General features: G+C 33.1%; 1 protein-coding gene across 2 annotated transcripts; it reads right to left on the bottom strand.

Annotated features, from left to right (window-relative positions):
• Nucleotides 1-18,019: 18,019 nt before the first annotated feature.
• On the bottom strand, nucleotides 18,020-21,786 carry LOC132178640 (Pentatricopeptide repeat (PPR) superfamily protein). 2 transcript variants are annotated; one of them, XM_059591120.2, is made up of 2 exons: nucleotides 19,723-21,786; nucleotides 18,020-18,175 (listed from the first exon to the last, which is right to left on the bottom strand). In XM_059591120.2, the coding sequence occupies exon 1, from the start codon at nucleotides 21,714-21,716 to the stop codon at nucleotides 19,926-19,928; it is 1,791 nt and encodes a 596-aa protein (XP_059447103.2). In that variant the 5' UTR covers nucleotides 21,717-21,786; the 3' UTR covers nucleotides 18,020-18,175; nucleotides 19,723-19,925. The 2 variants fall into 2 exon arrangements, with proteins under 2 accessions (XP_059447103.2, XP_059447101.2); XM_059591118.2 differs by lacking the exon at nucleotides 18,020-18,175 and adding an exon at nucleotides 18,959-19,306.
• Nucleotides 21,787-22,569: the final 783 nt, after the last annotated feature.

The following is a 22,569-nucleotide window of genomic DNA, read 5'->3' as shown; positions in this document are numbered from 1 at the left end:
CCTCCAATCTTGGCAAGTGATGATGCACACCAAAAGGGGAGCTAATATGGTAGCACATCATCCGACAAAAGCAACTCTTCATCATGTTAGGAAGGAAATTTGAATAAAAGAATATCCTTTATTTTTTTCATGATATTATAATATCTGAACGTTGTAATGTTCGATCAAGAGTTAATGAAAACCTTGAAATTTTAAAAAAAAAATGTGAGTAAAAAAAAATTTATCACGTGCTTTTTTAATATTGTTACAAGATTGACTTGGACAAAAAAATTGAAGTAGGGATAGTTGTGTCTCTTGGTAAAAAACAAAAAAGCTTGAATTATAAAAAAGGGAAGTGCCCAAATCAATGCCACCACCATCTAATTCTTATAATTGGGGAAAAGGTGTGGTGGCTTGTTATGTTTGTAATAATGCTCTTACACTTTCTGACTTTCCATGAATCTTCTTTATTTTGAATTCAAAGATACCGTTTGTCTATAAACAAATAAAGACAACCAAAAAAAAAATCAGAGATGTACTAGATAAATCAACATCATGAAGGACGCAATGATCTCATGAATTTGCTCAGAAAATCTGAAAATGAACATAGCCCATTCTAGAGGCCAGATACAGAGTACCTCTAGAGGCGTGTTAAAAGACGAATTTTCTTCTACTTTTTTAATCTTATTTTGTTTTGTTCTTTTATCATAATATATTTTTTAATGATTTAAATATATAAGAGGAGTATCTACTTTTGTTTTTTTCAAAATTAATTTACATATTTGATTCCATCCTTTTAAAATATATATATATATATATATATATATATCCAGACAGGTTCCCTCCAAACCAAGTCGGAGAAATTTTCTACAAATTTTATCCTATATGGACAAAGTTTGGAAGAAAACTTTGTCATATATATATATATATATATATATATAGCTATAGTGTAATAAAAAGACTATTTTTAGCCCATAAAAGTTTTAGGTAGCAAGAGACTACAAGCCCATCAGTAGGTGGAGCCACAGCAACTACGGATAGACCCTTTTACCACCTAGGATTTTTATAAACTAAAAATAGTATTTTTCTTACGCTAAAGCATTTCTCTCTTACACACATATATATATATATATATATATATATATATATATATATATAATCAACTCCACTGAAGACAACTTTATCATCATTGGTGTCCTCTAACCTTGTCTATGTCCCACCACTCTGACAATTATATAATTCTCTTATTTACATACATTGATTTGTACATGCATGTAGAAATTACAGGAGAGTGTAAAATTTTGAAATGTTTAATTTTTTTTATTAAATATAGTGTTTGGTGTATTTTAATAAAAAAATATTTGTATAAAGTCACTGTTACATAATTTATTATTAAATAGAATAACCCATTAAATGAAATGGTCGTCACGAAATATTTATAATCCACTAATTTTTATTTTTTTTTATATTTTTTTGTGTGTTTAAAATACTGCTTTGCAACTCTTAACAATGCATGTGTACAATGGAAAATGTATTATAAAATTATTGAAAAAATGTATTATCAATTTATTTTATCTATGTTAGTTTGAAGGCAACGAAAGGTGTTCATTTAGAAAACTATTGATCTATGGTGTATTAATGCAGATGGCCAATTCTTGTGAGAGAGAAGGGAGCATCGAGGGAGAGGAAGGGAGGAGGAGAAAATATTATATTCTCTTATGTGCTACAATGAATATTCATATGTAATGCAAATTTTACTTTAATTATTTTGTTGGAGAAACAAAATAACTTATAATAACTAAATATAACTATAACGAGTCGTTTGACCACAACCTTCCCAATCGCTTTCGGTCGCTTGATTTTATTATCAATATATGAATCTAATTTGTTTTTTTTCTAATTAGATTATCAATATTTGAATCTAATTAGAGAGTAATCAAATGATGCGACCCATTGAAAATCTTTTATTTTTGTGTTGGTTGGTTTTGGGGTTTGAAAATTCATAAAATAAATCATTTATAATTATATAAGAAGCTCACAAGTAATGTGAATGTCTTTAACTTTGGCGTCTAGATGCATTCAGGTATATGATATCATGATCTAAAAACATATTCAAACTAGAATAAACCCTAGCCGCCAAAGAACCATTATAAAATAAGGAAATAAACTTTCGTTTCTTCCCTCCTTCCCTGAAGGTGATACTCGGGTTCTATAGCGGTTTCTATTTGTCTTCTTTCTAGATTTGCTTATGTTTGTCTTCTCTCTAGATTTGTTTTTTGTAGTGATCAACAGGTAAAGTGTGTGTGTGTGTGTTTTTCATTTCATTTAATTTTGTTGTTTTCTACGGTTGTGCTTATATGAAACCTTTAGAGTAGAAATCTTCGATCTATCTTTCATTTTCTATCTAGTTTGTTTATGTGAGCAAATAACTGATCGATGACAGAAAAATTATCAAACATATGAAAAAATTGGCACTGATGGTAGAAACAGTGAGGTAGATTGTGTTTGAGAATATGCTTGTCGCGGAGATTAGAAAACAAGAAAATCGATGTCTAGTTGAGAAAGTTCAAATAGACTAGGCAGTGGCTAGAGACATGATTTGTCGAAATATGTTTCAGATCTGGAAACTGATTGGAACGATGACATTCTTAAGAATTTAACAAAGCATATATCATATTTGAATCGAAGAAATTGTATTTTTCTTCTTCTTCTTTTTTGGACATATCCACACAAGTGAAAGGGAAAATGAGATTCGAACTAGTGACCTCCACTACATGAGGCATGGTTCACTGCCGATTGAGCGTCCCTTGGGGACCGAAAAAATTGTAAAATAGAAGCATTATATATATATGACAAGTATGCGACTAAGAGCATTCTCAGCAGACTCCCTTATAGGGAGTCTGTTCCATAAGTTTAGGTAATATGTCCAAAAAATTGCAAAAAATGTCCCATAGCAGTCTTCCTAAATGAACCCTAAACATTATGATTGCTACAGTGAAATCCAATGTTTTGGGTTTCACTATTACAATCCTTATGATTATTAAAATAAATAAAAAAAAATGATTCTCTCTCCTCTCTTCTTTCATGAATCATGTCTCACAATTCTCTCTTATCTCTCCTCTCATATATATAATATAATTTTTTTTTAAAAAAACAAATATTTTAATGATATAGGAAATGATTAAGGGAAGCTATTGAGGTGTATTTTAACATAGAGAAGCAAAAAATAGTTTAGATCCTTAAATGTAGAAAAAATGACAAAGAAACTGCTGGGAATGCTCTTTTTGGCTAGGCACGTATAATATGGCCTCATGCACATGATGGCCATACACCACCCCTACACGGCACCAAATTTTGTGTGACGTGCGGTGACCAACACTAATTAGTCTTTCCTTCCCTGAGTGGTTTGAGCTTTCTCTCTTTCTCTCACAAGTACTTACAAAACAACAAGAGTGTCAAAGGAGCTTAAATTAGCATTCATATTTGGACTGAGAATATATTAATGAGCTAAAGGTTTTGAGAAGAATCAAATCCCTTTTGCATGCATTGTCTCCCTTTTATAGGGTTTTCAGTAATCAATTCCTTGTAGAACTCTGTGCTATAAGGGAGATTGAATATCAATCAAATATCGAAGTCCGTAATCTCTTAGGATTGAGTAATGTTATAAGTCTTCCTAGAATCCTCCTAGAGTGATCCAAAATGTGATGTGGCTTTTAAAATTACCGTTGAATTTGAGATGTAATTTATTGATTTTTAATCTATTGGTGATTTTAAAAGTTACATCATATTTTGGGTGATTCTAGGAGGACTCTAGGAAGACTTATAGCATTACTCATTGAGATTTATATGGATCTCTCAATAAAGGGGATTATGTAGTTAGTATCGATACAATCTTGGTATTTGAGTGGGATTCTCTGTATATATCGTATTAATTGTTGTATGAGTGTAGTATTTCCATAAGGAGATGATTCTCCCAAGGAGGTGATTCCATTATCGGGAAAGGCGTGACCGTGTGAGTGGGTAGTTAGGGTTTGTTTGGTAAATGATTTCGTTTTGGTTTCGGTTCGATACTGTAGCAAAAATTGATTGATGTGATAAAAAAATTAAAAAATATATATAAAAAAGTAAGAATTTTTTTTTTTTTTTTAAGTGAAAAAAGTAAGAATGTTTGGTATGAAAAAATGAATTTTTTTTTTTTATTTTGTAGTGATTTTTTTATTTGAATAGTAATAAAAAGTATGAGAATATTAGAAAAATGAAAAAGTGTTGGGTGGCATGCTTGTGCGTTAGACTGTGATTTCAGAGAACCCAACGTTAGAAAGAGGTAGGAAAAATAATATTTTTTTAAAAAAGTGTTGAAAAATAATATTTTTAAAAAGTAGATAATGAAATATATAATTTGCTAAAGTTTGTATTAAAATAAAATAAAACTTATTAACTAAAATAACTATAAGCTCAGCAACGAGTAATGATATAAAGACCACTAGAGTGCTTTCAAATATGATGTGGTATTTAAAATCATCAATAGATGAAAATTCAATAATAAAAATCTCAAATTTAATAGTAATTTTAAAAGTCACGTCACATTGTGAAGGACTCTAAGAAGACTATAGTCCTCTTTATATTATTACTTCTTAAACTCCTTAGCGACCGAGCAAGAAAAGGCTCAAAGCGGGCAGTTGAGAGCTTATCCAATCATATTCGCACACTCCGGAAATAAACATACGAATATAGGATACCAGGAGAGGTAGGGAATGAAGATAGAGAAGCAGAAATGGGCGGCTTACTAATGCCCCATAATAATGCGACTAAAAAAATCAACTCATCATATATATTCATAATCAACGCGTAAACACTTTAGAACGGCTGTTTGCAAAAGGCAAAAGCCATGCGTTTTGGAAATTGGAAGTCAATTGGAGGAAGGTGAACGTGGTTTGTCCAATTTAGTTACCGACAAAGATGCCAACGACTATCGGCTTTTCCTTCCAATTCTGTCTTTTGATAATATTGTAATTAAAATGATGAAGATAGTTAATGCAATAAATAATCAAATAGTTAAGTCAAGCTCATCTCACACTCACAGAGTGACAGGCAATTCCACTCCATCCAACTTAGAAGATGCTGCTGCCTACTGGTGCCAATGTCATTATACTCATCCCATTCATTTATCCATATGGGACAAAACTTTGCTTCCTTTATTACTGGTTTTTTTTTTTTTTTTTTTCTTTTTTTATGCTAGTACAAAAGGGGGAAGAGAATTCGAACTAATGACCTCTGCTTCATTAGACGTGGTCCCAGCCGATTGAACTACCTCTTGAAAACTTTATTATTGTTTTTTAAAGGGTGGTTTTGTATTTTTTTTATTTAAAAAAATATTTATGTGATAAAAATAGAAGTAATTAACAGTGAAAATTATCATGTATATATCATATACAGATTAATCTGTTCAAAATTTAATAGTATTTTTTACTGTCACATCAAGTGGCAATTAAGCACTTGCAAATACATATACCATTTCTTGATGTAATTTTGAGTTTGTTTGTTGATTGTAGGGGTGCAAAGGCGGGCGGTTAAAAACCGCCCGCTAACCGTTAACCGCTCTAACCGCTAACCGCTCTAACCGCTTAACCGTATTAACCGCTAACCGCCTAACCGCTATAACCGCCTAGCGGTTAGCGGTTAGCGGTTATTGGGTTTACTAACCGTAACCGCTAACCGCCTTTTTATATAATATATTTTTATAATTATAATTATAAAAATATTTATACATATAACATAATCACTTGATCATTAAATCACAATTTTTTTTTAAAATAATTAAATCACAATTTGAGTATTAATATATTATATTATCATTTATATGATTATATCACATGAGATTGATCATTAAATCATTTGATTATATAATAATAAATTGTACATATATAATATGACATAACTCATAAGTATACCAATTCATACTAATACAACAATTAAATATCTAGAGACTTATTTTCAATGTATGTTATAAACTTATAAGTCTATATATGTTATAAGTCTATATAAGTCTACATATGCATATGAATAATATAAATGTATAATATCAATACTTAATCATATGATTCGATGACAATTCAAATACTTTATTCAAGACTTCAAGTGAATTATATTATTAATGTACAATGATGATATGATTCGTATAATATCAAATTAAGTAATTGACATTGGATTAAACAATGACCAATGTGTTACTTATAAACACAATTTAAGTATTAATGTATTATCATTACAATTTTAGTAATTTATATATTATCACTGTAATTGATATGATTATATCACATGATGACTTGATCATTAAATCATATGATTATATAATAATAAATAATACATATATAATATGACATAACTCATAAGTCATAAGTTTACAAGTTAATCATATGATTCATGTACAATGATAATCACAATTGATTCAATTGAATTAAACAATATATTATTTATAACTACAAGTCTACAATTTAATTAAAGCATTATTAGATACTTTAGGAATTTAGAATTTAGGAGTTTGAACATTACCATTTACCATTAGATATTAAGTTCAATTCAAAGAAAAAAGATTATAAGTAAATATGATAAGAATTTAAATAATTAATCATGTGAATCATATGATATAATTTAATGAGACTATATGATTATATAATATCAAATTAAGTAATTGACATTAGATTCAACAATGTGTCACTTATAATTACAATTGAAGTATTAATGTATTTTTTGAACATTTTTTAGAAAAAGAAATTTAACCATTTAAAAAATAAATAAAAAAATTAACCATTTTTTGAACAATTTTGAATTTTTTGAACCATTAGTAACAATTTTTTTAAAATTGAATCATTGATAGTTAATAGTTTTATCCTTCAACCTTTTTTTTTTAAAAAAAAAATTTATATAGAAGGCAAAACTACATCGTTTTGCACCTGTATATATTCATCTCTTTCTTCCAACCCTAAATCTCACGAAATCTCAAAATCACTCAAAGTTGCTGAGCAGCCTCTCTCAAGTCTCAACTCTCTCAAACTCACCCGCTGCTCATGATCGGCTCAACGAAAATACTGGGTAGTTTTTTTCTCAAATTAGACAGTCAAGGTCAGTGATTTTGGGTTCATTTTCTTGGAGTTTTTCCCGAGCTACTTTGATTTTTGATTTCCTACTATTTTACAATTATTTCCAATGATTTTGGGTCATTTATTGTGTATTTGTTGATTATTGGGGTATGATCGGAATGGGTTTTGGATTATATTGGGCCCAATAAGATATTAAAAATACAAGAAAAAAAAATGAGGGTAAAAAAAAGCTCAAAAAGCCAAAAAAAAAGCCCAATTTTAAAAAAGCGGTTAGCGGGCGGTTATCTATTTCGCTAACCGCTAACCGGCGGTTAACCGCTAACCGCTAACCGTTAGGCAGTTAGCGGTTGCGGTTAGTGAAATTTACTAACCGCTAGGGCGGTTACGGTTAGCGGTTATTGCCACTAACCGCTAACCGTAACCGCCTTTGCACCCCTAGTTGATTGTGATTAAGGAACAAAGCCTAATTTGACAGTGTAAAAATGGATAAGAACGAAATGAGTGGAACCTTTAAACTATAGGTTGAAAGACACTGCTTTCCTTGTGTTGATCTTTTTGTAAATAAATTCTTATAGAATAATCAACGTGGTTGGTTACTTTTCTTTTCGTTTTTTCTTTTTTCATAAATATGAAGCTAATATCTCAAGCAAGTGGGCTGTGTTTTTATTTATGTTATGTGGGTGAAAAAAAAAAAAAAAAAAGAGTGAAATTTGTGCACAACTTGTTCTACATGTACCTCCCCTTTTCCCCCTCTCCCACTTTGAATATATATATATAAAATAAAAAAAAATAATAATAAAAAAATAATAAAATAAAAACTTGTTCTACATATACCATATTCGTTTAATCATGTCGGGGTCTTCAAATCAACTTCATTTTCTCCTCTCCCGCTTTGAATAAAAATAAAATTTAAAAAAAAAAACTTGTTCTACATATACCATGTTCGTTTAATTATGCCGGAGTCTTCAAATCAACTCCATCCATTTGAATTACAAATCCCAAATCTTCATTTTTCATTGTTTTCCTTGATTGAAGTATGAATGTGGAAATCGTGCAAGAGAAAACTTTGTACATGCTTTTTCCTAATTAGGGATAATTGTATATGATTTTGGGAAGATTTTTTTTTTTTTTAATAATTGGGAAAAGGCTTTTTGCCTGTCTTGTCTCGTACAACTGGTGATCTTGCCATCTGCATGATGGCTTTCTTCCTTGCTTGACAGTTTCTTCTATCTTTTGTGCAACTTTTTAATTATCAAATTGCTAAAACGTTTAACATAAGTTTCCATTACCGAAATGGTCCACTTTCACGTTGACCGTTCGAGACAACTTTACAATCACGCCGGCAGGTTGTCGGGTCCACCTAGGCTTTTCTTCTAAATTGACGGGCTTGCAGAAGCCATCCAATCCAGAGAACATTTTATTTTTTTTATTTTTTTATTTTTTAATTAGTACATTATAAACAAATTATTGACAACAATAACATCAAGAAGAAATAATAATAATAATAATAATAAACAAAAAATAATACAAGCTTAACAACTAAGAAGCACAAGCTAAACAAACAACTAGCACCTCAAAGCAAAAGCCGAAAATGTGGTAGACATTAGGAAATGCAACCAAAGCCACGGGTAAAACTATTAGGAGCAAAAGAACTCCTAAAAACTTGGATTTAGACTAACTTCTAAAAAAACCGAATATACTAAGATTAAAAAGAACAAAAGAAATGGAATCTCCATCACAGACAACCAAACAGATGCATGTGACTGAGGTGAGTGGGGCTGAGGTTGCGACATATGAATGCGATGAGATAAATTGCACAAGGCGATAGATAAGGCCTCGTAAGAGGGGATGCATGGTGCTAGAAAAAACTCTATAAAAAAAATCTATGTAGAAGGAACCCAAAGGTGAAAACATAATGAGAAAGAAGAACAAGAGGAGGAGAGAGGGTTTTTTCCTCCTCCCAAAGCTATTTCTCTTTCCAAATATTGCTGTGCAGCGAAAGAGAAAAAAGGGTTAACCCTATATGCTGGGATTTTAAACACCCTTCATAGATCTTATTATTATTATTATTATTATTTGTAACAAGCCAACGTTCAAACAAAGAAGATTACAGGGAGAACAGAAAAGAAAAAAAACAAGCTTACTAAAACCCCAACCGACCAGATCTCAAAAAAATGAATGAGATCATAAACGGAAAAAAAAAAAAAAAAAAAAAAAAGCGCCGAATGCAGCCCAAGAAAACCCTTACCGTGGTGCATACTGGTGAAGGATATTACTATCAGAAGTACGAATACTCATATCAAAAATCTAAACATGCTTCCTAAAAAGCCATGGAAATTTAGATGAGAAGTAATTGTGGGAGCAAAAAAAAAAAAAAAGATTTTCAAAAGGAAACCAGAAAGAAAAGGAAAAAGATCCACTCCATAGACAAAAAGTCTGAAGACCAAACAGATCGGGATAAAAACTAAACAACAAAGCCAAAAAATACATAAAGTTACACAAGATAACAAGAAAAAACTCAAAACACAGCAGCTGCGACGGAGGGGAGGCTTCGGTGAGCATTGCACGGCGCGTGTGATCCACTCCCCGACGCGTGGCTGTCGAAAGGAGCCACACAGGAGGTCGCCAGAAAGCTAGAACACTGGTGATGACCGTGGATAGGTGCGTGTATGGCTGGGGTTGATGCAAAGAAGTAGATCTAATTTTGAAAAAGTCATTCTTAGTCAACACAGATCCGGCCGGTAAAGCGATGAAGGAGGCGATCAATGGTAAAGAGGAAGCGAAAAATTCATTGCTGCTGCTGTTTCTTAAGGGTCAAGAATAAATCGTCAAAGACGATTGATAAATCTCTAGAAAACTCTAGAGAATAAAGAGTTGTCTCACGAGAGGAGAAACTCATGAAGAAAGGGAACAAAAACCAAGAGAAGGGGGGAAGGTCCCTCCTCCTCAAGCTTGGTCAGTTGCGTTTGAGACAGGAGAGAGAAGAGAGGTTTTTCTTCATGGGGTTTCCTCTTCATAGATCTTATTGATTTGTGAAGTTTCATGCATTTTAATGATTTGAGTGGCATATAATTAAATAATAATAATAATAATAATAATAAAATCAAAGATGTACTTGATAATCAACATCATGAAGAAGGCAATGATCTCATGAATTTGCTCAGAAAATCTGAAAATGAACAGAGCCCATTTTAGAGGCCAGATACAGAGTACCTCTAGAGGCGTGTTAAAAGACGAATTTTCTTTTACTTTTTTAATCTTATTTTTTTTGTTCTTTTATCATAATATATTTTTTAATGATTTAAATATATAAGAGGAGTATCTACTTTTGTTTTTTTCAAAATTAATTTACATATTTGATTCTACAGTTCACTTGCCATCCTTTTAATATATATATATATATATATATATATATATATATATATTAGAGGAGAGTGTAAAATTTTCAAATGTGTGTTATTAAATATAGTGTTGGTGTATTTTAATAAAAAATTATTTGTATAAAGTCACTGTTACATAATTTATTATTAAATAGAATAACCCATTCAATGAAATGGTCGTCACAAAATATTTATAACCCACTAGTTTTTTTTTTTTTTTTTTAACAGTTCAATGATTAATTTCATTCATTGATAAATGAGCATAAAGTTTAAACAACACAAAGTAAAGCTCTGAGCCTCTGAAACAACCATAACCAAAACTACGAGATTATAAGCGTCAAAGATAATGTATTATATTCCAGACTCAAACAAAATCCGCTAACCTATGACTAATTTTCAAATTAGACAATAGATCTGCGTCAAACAGACTCAAACTAATGCATAGGTAGCTCTTATTCCTCGGCATTGAAGGCAGAAAAACTTCAAGCCAAAACTCATCCTTTTTCTACTCAAAAGACAAGATAACATTCACATCCACAACCCAAAGGTCTAGACCATTTGTGTTTAAAATACTGCTTTGCAACTCTTAACAATGCATGTGTACCATGGAAAATGTATTATAAAATTATTTTATCTATGTTAGTTTAAAGCCAACGAAAGGTGTTCATTTAGAAAACTATTGCTCTATGGTGTATTAATGCAGATGGCCAATTCTTGTGAGAGAGGAGGGAGCATTGAGGAAGAGTAAGAGAGGAGGAGAAAATATTATATTCTCTTATGTGCTACAATGAATATTCATATGTTAATGCAAATTTTACTTTAATTATTTTGTTGGAGAAACAAAATAACTTATAACAACTGAATATAACTATAACGAGTCATTTGACCACAACATTCCCAATCGCTTTCCGTCGCTTGATTTTATTATCAATATATGAATCTAATTTGTTTTTTTTTTCTAATTAGATTATCAATATTTGAATCTAATTAGAGAGTAATCAAATGATGCGCTCTATTGAAAATCTTTTATTTTTGTGTTGGTTGGTTTTGGGGTTTGAAAATTCATAAAATAAATCATTTATAATAATATAAGAAGCTCACAAGTAATGTGAATGTCTTTAACTTTGGCGTCTAGATGCATTCAGTTATATGATGTCATGATCTAAAAACATATTCCAACTAGAATAAACCCTAGCCGCCAGACAACCATTATAAAAGAAAGAAATAAACTTTCGTTTCTTCCCTCCTTCCCCAAAGGTGATACTCTGGTTCTACAGCGGTTTTTGTTTGTCTTCTTTCTAGATTTGCTTATGTTTGTTTTCTCTCTAGATTTGTTTTTAATAGTGATCTATAGGTAAAGTGTGTGTATTTTTTTTTTCCATTTTGTTGTTTTCAACGGTTGTGCTTATACGAAACCTTCAGAGTAGAAATCTTCGATCTGTCTTTCGTTTTCTATTTAGTTTGTTTATGTGAGCAAATAACTGATCGATGACAGAAGAATTATCAAACATATGAAAAAATTGGCACTGATGGTAGAAACAGTGAGGGAGATTGCATTTGAGAATATGCTTGTAGCGGAGATTAAAAAAACAAGAAAATCGATGTCTAGTTGAGAAAGTTCAAATAGACTAGCCAGTGGCTAGAGACATGATTTGTCGAAATATGTTGTAGATCTGGAAATTGATTGGAACGATGACATTCAAAGAGTTAAACAAAGCATATATCATATTTGAATCGAAGAAATTGTATTTGTTTTTTTTTTTTTGGACATGTCCACACAAGTGAAGGGGGAAAGAGGATTCAAACTAGTGACCTCCACTACATGAGACATGGTTTACTGCCAATTGAACTCCCCTTAGGAACCGAAAAAATTGTATCTATGATATTGTTTTTGTTATAGCAATATATTATATTTTTATGAAATTAATAAAATAGAAGCATTATATATATATATATATATATATATATATATATGACAAGTATGCGACTAAGAACAATCCCAGCAGACTCCCTATAAGAGATTTTGTTCCCTAAGTTTAGGTAATATGTCCAAAAAATTACAAAAAATGTCCCATAGCAGTCTTCCTAAATGAACCCTAAACATTAGGATTGCTACAGTAGAATCCAATATTTTGGGTTTCACTATTACAATCCTTATGTTTATTAAAATAAATAAAAATAAAAAATAAAAAATGATTATTTCTCCTCTCTCCTCTATGAGTCATGTCTCTCAATTCTCTCTTATCTCTCATCTCATATATATAATATAATTAAAAAAAACAAATATTTTAATGATATAAGGAATGATTAAGGGAAGCTATTAGAGTGTATTTAAACATAGGAAAACAAAAAGTAGTTTAAATCCTTAAATGTAGGAAAAAGGAAACTGCTCATAATGCTCTTTTTGGCTAGGCACATATAATGTGCATGAGGCCATACACCACCCCTACACGGCACCAATGTTGTGTGACGTGCAGTGACCAACACTAATTAGTCTTTCCTTTCTTGAGTGGTCTGAGCTTTCTCTCTTTCTCTCACAAGTATTTACAAAACAACAAGAGTGTCAAAGGAGCTTAAATTAGCATTCATATTTGGATTGAGAATATATCAATGACCAAAAGGTTTTGAGAAGAATCAAGTCCCTTTTGCTTGCATTGTCTCCCTTTTATAGGGCTTTCAATAGTCAATTCCTCGTAGAACTCTGTGCTATAAGGGAGATTGAATATCAATCAAATATCGAAGTCGGTAATCTCTTGGGATTGAGTAATGTTATAAGTTTTTCTAGAGTCCTCCTAGACTCATCACAAATGTGATGTGGCTTTTAAAATTACCGTTGAATTTTAGATGTGATTTATTATTTTTAATTTATTGGTGATTTTAAAAGTTACATCACATTTTGAATAACTTTAGAAGGATTCTAGGAAGACTTATAGCATTACTCATTGGGATTTATATCGATCTCTCAATAAAGGAGATTCTGTAGTTATTATCGGTACAATCTTGGTATTTGAGTGGGATTCTTTGTATATATCGTATTAATTGTTGTATGAGTGTAGTATTTTCATAAGGAGATGATTCTCCCAAGGAGGTGATTCCATTATCGGGAAAGGCGTGACCGTGTGAGTGAGTAGTTAGGGTTTGTTTGGTAAACGATTTCGTTTTGGTTTCGGTTCGATATTGTAACAAAAATTGATTGAAGTGAAAATATATATATATATTGTTTTGTAGTGATTTTTTTTATTTAAATAGTAATAAAAAGTAAAAAAATATTGAAAAAATGAAAAAGTGTTGGGCGGCATGGTTGTGCGTTAGACTATGATTTCAGAGAACCCAACGTGAGAGAGAGGTAGGAAAAATAATTTTTTTTTTTTAAAAAAAAAGTGTTGAAAAATAATTTTTTTAAAAAGTAGAGAATGAAATATATAATTTGCTGAAGTTTGTATTTAAAAAAAATATATTATTAAGTAACTAAAATAACTATATGCTCTTAGTGACGAGTAATGATATAAAGGCGACTAGAGTACTCTCAAATGTGATGTGGTATTTAAAATCATTAATAGATCAAAATTTAATAATAAAAATCTTAAATTCAATAGTAATTTTTAAAATTACATCATAGTGTGAATGACTCTAAAAAGACTATAGTCCTCTTTATATTATTACTCCTTAACAACTCAGCAAGAAAAGGCTAAAAGCGGGCAGTTGAGAGCTTATTCAATCATATTTGCACACTACGGAAATAATCATACAAATATAGGATACCAAGGGAGGCAGGGAATGAAGATAGAGAAGCAGAAATGGGCGCCTTACTCATACCCCATAATAATGAGACTGAAAAAATCAACTCATCATATATATTCATAAAAATTAAGTACTAAATACCCCTGAAGTTTTATTGCTTTATTTTTTTTTTTTCATAGGGTTTGATTTTTATTACAGGAGATTCCTGTGGTTTTGATAATAGACCAAATTAGTCATTCTGTCAGTTGACCATTAGTTGATTTATCGAAAATTTACGTGGGCCAATCAAATGTTGACATGTGGCACCTACTTACATTTAAAAAAAAAAAAAAAAAAAAAAAAAAAATTGGGGATGGCCGAGCTACCCCCTTTAGCCATGGGGGTGGCCGAGCCACCCCATGGCCAAAACCACCCCTAGGGGATATTGGGGTGGCCGTGGTCAACTAACAGATGATTAATTTGGTCTATTATTAAAATTACAAGGACCTTTTGTAATAAAAATCAAATCTTAAAGAAAAAAATAATAAATAAATAACAAAACCTCAAAGAGTATTTAGTATTTAACCCTTTTCATAATCCACACATTATACACTATAGGATGGCCGGGGCAAAAGCCAAAAGCCATGCGTTTTGGAAATTGGAAGTCAATTGGAGGAAGGTGAACGTGGTTTGTCCAATTTAGTTACCGACAAAAATGCCAACGACTATCGGCTTTTCCTTCCAATTGTGTCTTTTAATAATATTGTAATTAAAATGATGAAGATAGTTAATGCAATAAATAATTAAATAGTTAAGTCAAGCTCATCTCACCCTCAGTCACAGGCATATCCAATTCCAATCCATCCAACTTGGAAGATGCTGCTGCCTGGTGGCAATGCCATTATACTCATCCCATTCATTTATCCAACTTTGCTTCCTTAACTACTGTCTTTTTTTTTTTTAATTCTTTTTTTTTTTTTTAATTTGTACTTTTTATTTTTATGATGCCCGCATAAGAGGAGAAAAATGATTCAAACTAGTGACTTTCGTTTCATTAAGCGTGATCCCAGTCGATTGAACTATTTCTTGGAGGCTTTATTACTACTTTTTAAAGGGTGGTCTTGTATTTTTTTTATTTGAAAAAATATTTATGTGATATAAAAATAGAAGTAATTGACCGTGAAAATTATCATGTATATATCATATATAAATTAATCTGTTCAAAATTTAATAGTATTTTTACTATCACATCAAGAGGCAATTAAGCACTTAAAAATACATGTACCATTTCTCGATGTAATTTTGAGTTTTTGGTTGATTGTGATTAAGGAACAAAACCTAATTTGACAGTGTAAAAATGGATAAGAACGAAATGAGTGGAACCTTTAAACTATTGGTTGAAAGACACTGCTTTTCTTGTGTTGATCTTTTTGTAAATAAATTCTTATAGAATAATCAACGTGGTTGGTTACTTTTCTTTTCTTTTTTCTTTTTTTCATAAAAATAAAGCTAATATCTAAAGCAAGTGGGCTGCGTGATTATTTATGTTATGTGGGTTAAAAAAAAAAAGTAAAATTTGAGCACAACTTGTTCTGCATGTACCATGTTCGTTTAATTATGCAGGAGTCTTCAAATCAACTCCATCCATTTAATGGCGGAGCAACTTGAGGCTTCGGGGTGCCATGGCAAAAAAAATTTATGTTTTCCTACCCAAGTCTCACACGGCACCCTAAAAAAAGATTTTTTTTTTTTTTTCTTACTTACTCAAGTTATTACTCAACACCCTCAAAACATTTTTAGTGGCTCTCCAATATCGGTTATCGGGCTCTGCCACTCCATCCATTTGAATTACAAATCCCAAATTTTCATTTTTCGTTGTCTTCCTTGATTGAAGTATGAACGTGGAAATCGTGCAAGAGAAAACTTTGTACATGCTTTTTCCTAATAAGGGATAATTGTATATGATTTTGGGAAGATTTGTTTGTTTTTTTTTTTTTTATAATAATTGGGAAGGCTTTTTGCCTGTCTTGTCTCGTACAACTGGTGATCTTGACATCTGCTTGATGGCTTTCTTCCTTGCTTGACAGTTTCTTCTATCTTTTGTGCGACTTTTTAATTATCAAATTGCTAAAACGTTTAACTCAAGTTTCCATTACCAAAATGGTCCACTTTCACATTGACCGTCCGAGACAACTTTACAATCACGCCGGCGGTTTGTCGGGTCCACCTAGGCTTTTCTTCTAAATTGATGGGCTTGCAGAAGCCATCCATAGATCTTTTTTTTTTTTTTTTTTTTTTTTTTTAATTAGTACATTATAAACAAATTATAGACAACAATAACATCCACAAGAAACAAAAAAACAAAAACAAATACAAGAGGGTGTTTGGCAAACCTCACGACACTGTAGACCAACCCCACGGCACTGTAAATTGGATTGGGTGCCAAAGATAGTCTGAAAAAAAAAAATAGACTGAGGCTTGCTCACAGGTATGGGTTTCAAACTTAACATTATAAATAATTCCTATTTTGCCCCTTCAAAATAGGACGAGGAACAAAGCCGTAAAGAAATGAGATTTCATTGGTTTTCTATTTTGTCATAAGGGCATATTTGTCTTTTACTATCAATTGGCTTCTCCTATACACACGGTCTGCAGGTGTGTAACTGCAGCATGGTTAGACTTCTACAGTCGAGGAATAGTGCCGTGGATGTTGGGGAAAGTACTGTCACTTAACAAACAAGGCCCAAGCTTAACAACTAAGAAGCACAAGTTAAACAAACAACTAGCACCTCCAAAGCAATGGATGGATACCAAAAGGCCTAAAATGTGGAAGACATTAGGAAATGCAACCAATGAAAGCCGTGGGTAAAACTATTAGGAGCAAAAGAACTCCTAAAACTTAGATTTAGACCAACTTTTTAAAAAAATTGAACAGACTAAGATTAAAAAGAACAAGAGAAATTGAATCTCCATCACAGACAACCAGACAAATGCGTGTGACGGGAGGTGGGTGGGGCTAAGCTTGCAACATATGGAGGAGATGAAATAAATTGCACAAGGCGATAGATAAGGCCTCGTAAGAGGGGATGCATGGTGCTAGAAAAAAGTCTAAAAAAATCTGTGTAGAAGGAACCCACAGGTGAAAACATAATGAGAAAGAAGAAGAGGAGGAGAGAGGGTTTTTTCCTCCTCCCAAAGCTATTTCTCTTTCCAAATGCTGTGCAGCGAAAGAGAAAAGAGGGTTAACCCTATATGCTAGGATTTTAAGCACCCTTCATAGATCTTATTGATTTGTGAAGTTTAATGCATTTTAGTGATTTGATTGGTAATCCCTTGGGGCCACATCCTCTAGTGAAAAGTCAATAATTTAGCCAGTTTCGTAGAGGAAAACTTTCGAGGGTGCAGTGCACGGAACCGGAGTTTAGTCCGAATGACCCTTTCTTAGAAAGGTTTCCCGGCATTAAAAAAAAAAAAAGAATTGGTGTGGTTCTTATAATTTTGTATTGTTACAAAACGTTGTTTAGTTATAATTACTCGATGGTATTAATTTAGGAAAATAAAAAGATATCCAACGGTCCATGAAGCAAGAAAATATGGAGAAAAAGAAAAGAAAAGAAATATGTAATCGTTTGAGCCAATTTTTCAATCTCAAAGCATTATCTATAGTCTATTCCTTTCACTTTTGCCCCCTTTCGCCGCCCCTGGCTCCGCCTATGCCCAGATATATTCATTTTTCATTTGCGTAGGTTACTACTCATCCATTTCCTCTTGGACTACAAAATTTTAAGCTCAACTTGTTCAACATGTAATAAATATCAAATCTGTTGCTTTTCTTCCTACGCTACATTCATGATTATTCAATTATGATTGAATATTGAATAGTCTAGATACCCTTTCCATTGAAATCCCTCCTACTGAAATGAAAATTCGAAGTAAGATCAGCAGCAAAAGAAAGCAGAAAAATTTGATGCCCCATAGCAGCAACCCCGGATAAGCCTTAAAAAACACACACACACACGACGGTCGGGACACAAACAAAAGAAACAAGAAAAGGGCCATGATGATGATCCCATGTTCAGAAAAAGAAAAGATTCTCTCGATTACTTTGAGAAAGAGAATCGATGATTTGACCAAGTGGAAAATACTAGATGTAGACAAACTGTTTACGTTATTTTATTATTTTTTTGAAAAATATAAAACTTCTATCGATGAAATTTTATGAGCATAAAGCTCTTACATCACAAAGTATACAATTCTAAAAAATCATAGCAAAAAAGTATGAAGATTACAAAGTCACATAAATGACTTCAAGCTTCCGCTAACCCATGTACAATTACATTTAAATAACAAATATGCTTCGTACATACTAGATCTAGGATATTGGTAGTCCAAATATAAAACAAAAATAAAAAACAACTAAAAACTAAAAATTCGGCCGTGAGAGTTAAGCCCACACACCGATCTACTACATCCTCAACCCGAAGGCCATGATAAACAAAATAAAAAACAAAAACCCCACAAGCAGCAGCGAAGGAGCACGGCATCAGAGATATCCCTTCGGAAGGCACGCCTTAGCCGAAGAAGACGATCAAATCTAAGGTTGAAGATACTAGATCTAGATCTACAAACTAGATCTAAAGCAACCCGCCAGAAACAGAAACCGGTGGAGCCTACAGAGAAGATACCAAGCACTGCTACCATGAAAGGGCCTCCTCTTGAAATTCTTCTTGATGTTGTCTAGAAGAAAAAAGAGGAATTCTAGAGAAGGTAGAGTCTCTCTTTTGGGTGAACTTTGTATGTTATTTAAATTTTTTAAAAGATGTGCTAACACAACATTATATACATTAGTTAGATCAGTAAAATACAATATTGACCATAAATGACTGAAAAAATAGAAAGAATCATGTTCCATTCCCCTGCAAGTCCCAAATCTTCACTCTTCATTGCAAGTGTAAGGTGCACCATCCTCGATTAGCTGTCATGCTTATGGGGAGAGTGATGGGAATTTAATAAGGGAACTCAGGATAGGCGGATATGGAACGGATGAAATCAATACGGGAGGCTGGCACCTTATCTCTATCCTAGGAAAGCCAGTCATGGGTCATATATATGTCAGCTCAGCTGTACCTGCATGCAATGATCATTTGAGACCATAATTACAACACTAAACCTCTTGACATGAGTGGCACACTCCCTATATTACCTCAAAGGAAGTTTTCCATAAGGTGGAATTGTTATCTTTCTGCACATTTGCATAAATCATCCTTATCATTTATCAATGCCTTTGTGAAAATCCCTAACGAATATGTTTAAAACCAAGCATGTTTCACAAATAAACTTGACGATGGAAGAAGGGGTGAACCAGCCTCATTATCAAGAAAAAAAGAATAATATTGCTACACATATTGTGTTCAGAAACCAAACATAACGATGTGAAGCAATTAACATTAGGAACTTCATCCCAAAAAAGAAGAAAACCAATAATATAATATAGAATATCAGAACTACTAGTAAATGCAATCTATGTAAATTATGAAGCATACCTTAACTCCCTCTTGGGCTGAGGCAGTAGGCTTGAACTAAGTCCAAACAAATTTTAGGCTAGTAACAAATCCACCTTGGCCCGCCTTACCCATGCCAACTTGTAATGATCCATTGAAGTCGTAAAAATGTAGGTCCGAGCAACAATACGTTCCTTTTTGCTTTTCAGATGCAGTTATCGACATTGTATAATGTAAACAACTTGTCACCAATAATCCAAGCAGGAACACATTCCATCTTTGAAATGATGAAACCGAATTCGATCTCTCACTATAATTTCTCTTACATATATCAAAGAAATAAGTTTAGCACTCACATGGCAATCATAACAAACTCGAAGATTTTTAATGATTCGGATAGGGACAGTCGAATCAGATGCAATAAGAGCAAAAGCTATTGCTAGTCTCTCACTATGGTAAGAGAGGGCATCTTCCTTTTCTTCCTCTTCTATGTCAAATAACACTTCTCTTGTTCTTGGCTTGTGACCATATTCTGATAATCTTCTGTTTATCTCTTCAAGCTTCAAATAAACCTCTTTTGAGTACGGGTGTGTTTTGTCTCCCATGAGAAACTCGTGCATGGCACCACCAATCTCAACCAAGCTACTTCCGGGCATTTTGTTAATCCCATAATCTTTCATCAGCTTTCTAATTCTATTGACATCATCCCATCTATCAATACTTGCGTACATATTTGACAAGAGCACATAGTTCCCACTAGTTTCTGGTTCTACTTGTATCAAGTGTTTGAGTGCAACTTCCCCTATCTCCAAATTTCCATGAACCCTTGCTGCCCCAAGTAAAGACCTCCACAATATTGCGTTTGGTTTCATGGGCATGGTCCGAACCCTTTCCTCAGCCTCCTTTAGCCTCCCGGCTCGGCCTAGAAGGTCCACCAGGCACCCATAATGCTCAAGTTTTGGCTCAATCCCATAAACCTCCTTCATAGACTCAAAAACCTTACAACCTTCCTCTACTAAACCTACATGCGAGCAAGCACACATGGTAACTACAAACGTTACATCATCCGGAACTAATCCCTCAAGTTTCATTCTCTCGTAAAGGCTAATTGCCCGATGCCCGTAACCGTGAACAGCGAACCCACCAATCATCGCATTGTAACACGATGTGTCCCTTTCACGCAATTTGTCAAACAACTGGTATGCTAAATCCAGACACCCACATTTTGAGTACATATCAATCAGTGCGGTTCCCACAAAGCGGTTCAGCTTAAGATTGTTCTTTAAAACGTAAGCGTGTGCCCATGCACCTTGACTAAGCGCACCCAAATCAGCACAAGCACCAACTAAAGCAACCATGCTAACTTCATTTGGCCTAATTGAAGAACGTTGCATCTCATTGAAGAAACTCAAAACCTCCAAGGACAAACTAGTATCACAAGTACCAGAACTAGCACTACGTGCATATGCAGTTAAAATAGAGTTCCACGTGGCCAAATCTGGTTCCTTAATCTGATCGAACAAATATCTAGACACATCAACTTTGCCACACTTGGCATATAAGTTGAGCAACGAGGCTTGAACAAAGTGGTCACATGCGGGCCCAAGGAATTTCAAGACATGGGTGTGGAGGGCTCGACCGTGGTAGAACCATGGCTCAGACCCACACGCCTTAAAGAGAGATGGGAAGGTGAAGCTGTTGGGTGTGATGGTCTTGTGGGTGAGAAGACGGTTGTAGAGTGAGAAGGCTATGTGGGTGTGGTGTCTGTGATTGGTGAGAGAGGAAATGAGAGTGTTGAAGAGGAAGATTGTTGGGTTTGGGATTTGGTTGAAGATTGAGAGCGCGTAAGTTATGGCGAGGGTGGAGGATAAAAGGAGGAGCTTGCTGAGAGGGTAAGTGTGGAGAGTGAGACCGGTTGTGATCATGTGGGCATGGAGTTGCTTGAGGGTGCGTAGGGTCTGGCATTTTTCTAAGATTTGGAGGGTTGGGTGGTTGAAGATTGGGTTCTGGGATTTCATGGAATGAAATCGATCCATCCTCCATGGACATCTCCATTGATAAATGTAAAGAGCAAATCATTTCATCACTGCACAGAGCAAATTTTAGTTTGGGAAAGTGGGCCGCCAGCCGGCCTATTGAAACTTGCAATCCCACTGATTTGTTCCTTGGGCCTCTAAACTCCCTGATTTTACATAATTCCTGTGTTCTCTTCTCTATATTACTAATTCTATTTCTATTCATCTCCTTCCTCTCTCTCTCTCTCTTTCTCGAAGCTTATGTGGCGTGATTTTCAACTAAAAAATTAAGAAAATTTTTTCTTTAAATCCTTGAATTACCGTGCATTTTAAGAAGAATTCCTCAAAATTCAAAAATTTTCAATTTTAATCAATTTACCCACTACACAGATTTTAAACGTTAAAAGTGATACAATGACATTTATACTAGACTTTTTTTATAAAATTTTCAATTTACCCTCAATTTCAAATAAAAAAAAAATAAAGTTATAAAAATAAAAATAAAAACCATGGTGACCTAGGCGGGTCTCGGCCAGAGACCCACGCGGCCACGCTGGGTCATTGCCAGACCTGCTTGGGTCTAGCCTTACCCACGGTTGGGTCACCTTGGACCTTCTTTTTTTTTTTTTTTTTTTTTTTTTTTTAAAAAAAAAAAAGGAAAAAATCAGGAGTATTTTGGTCTTTTTAGATATTGTTGTTAGAAGTTAACGGCTAAATCTGACGGATGATGGTAAATTGATTGAAATTTAAAGTTCAAAGGTGTAAATTGAGAGTTTTTGAATTTTGAAGGGTCTTCTCAAAACGCGCAATACTTTAGGGGTCTAAAATGAAGTTTTTCCAAAAAAATAATTTACTTGCATCAAATGCTATGGGT

Source organism: Corylus avellana, chromosome 4 (genome assembly GCF_965113065.1).
Source record: "Corylus avellana chromosome 4, dhCorAvel1.hap1.2, whole genome shotgun sequence".
NCBI lineage: Eukaryota > Viridiplantae > Streptophyta > Magnoliopsida > Fagales > Betulaceae > Corylus > Corylus avellana.
The sequence above is the reverse complement of the archived record's forward strand: the minus strand, read 5'-3'. Positions and strand labels throughout refer to the sequence as shown.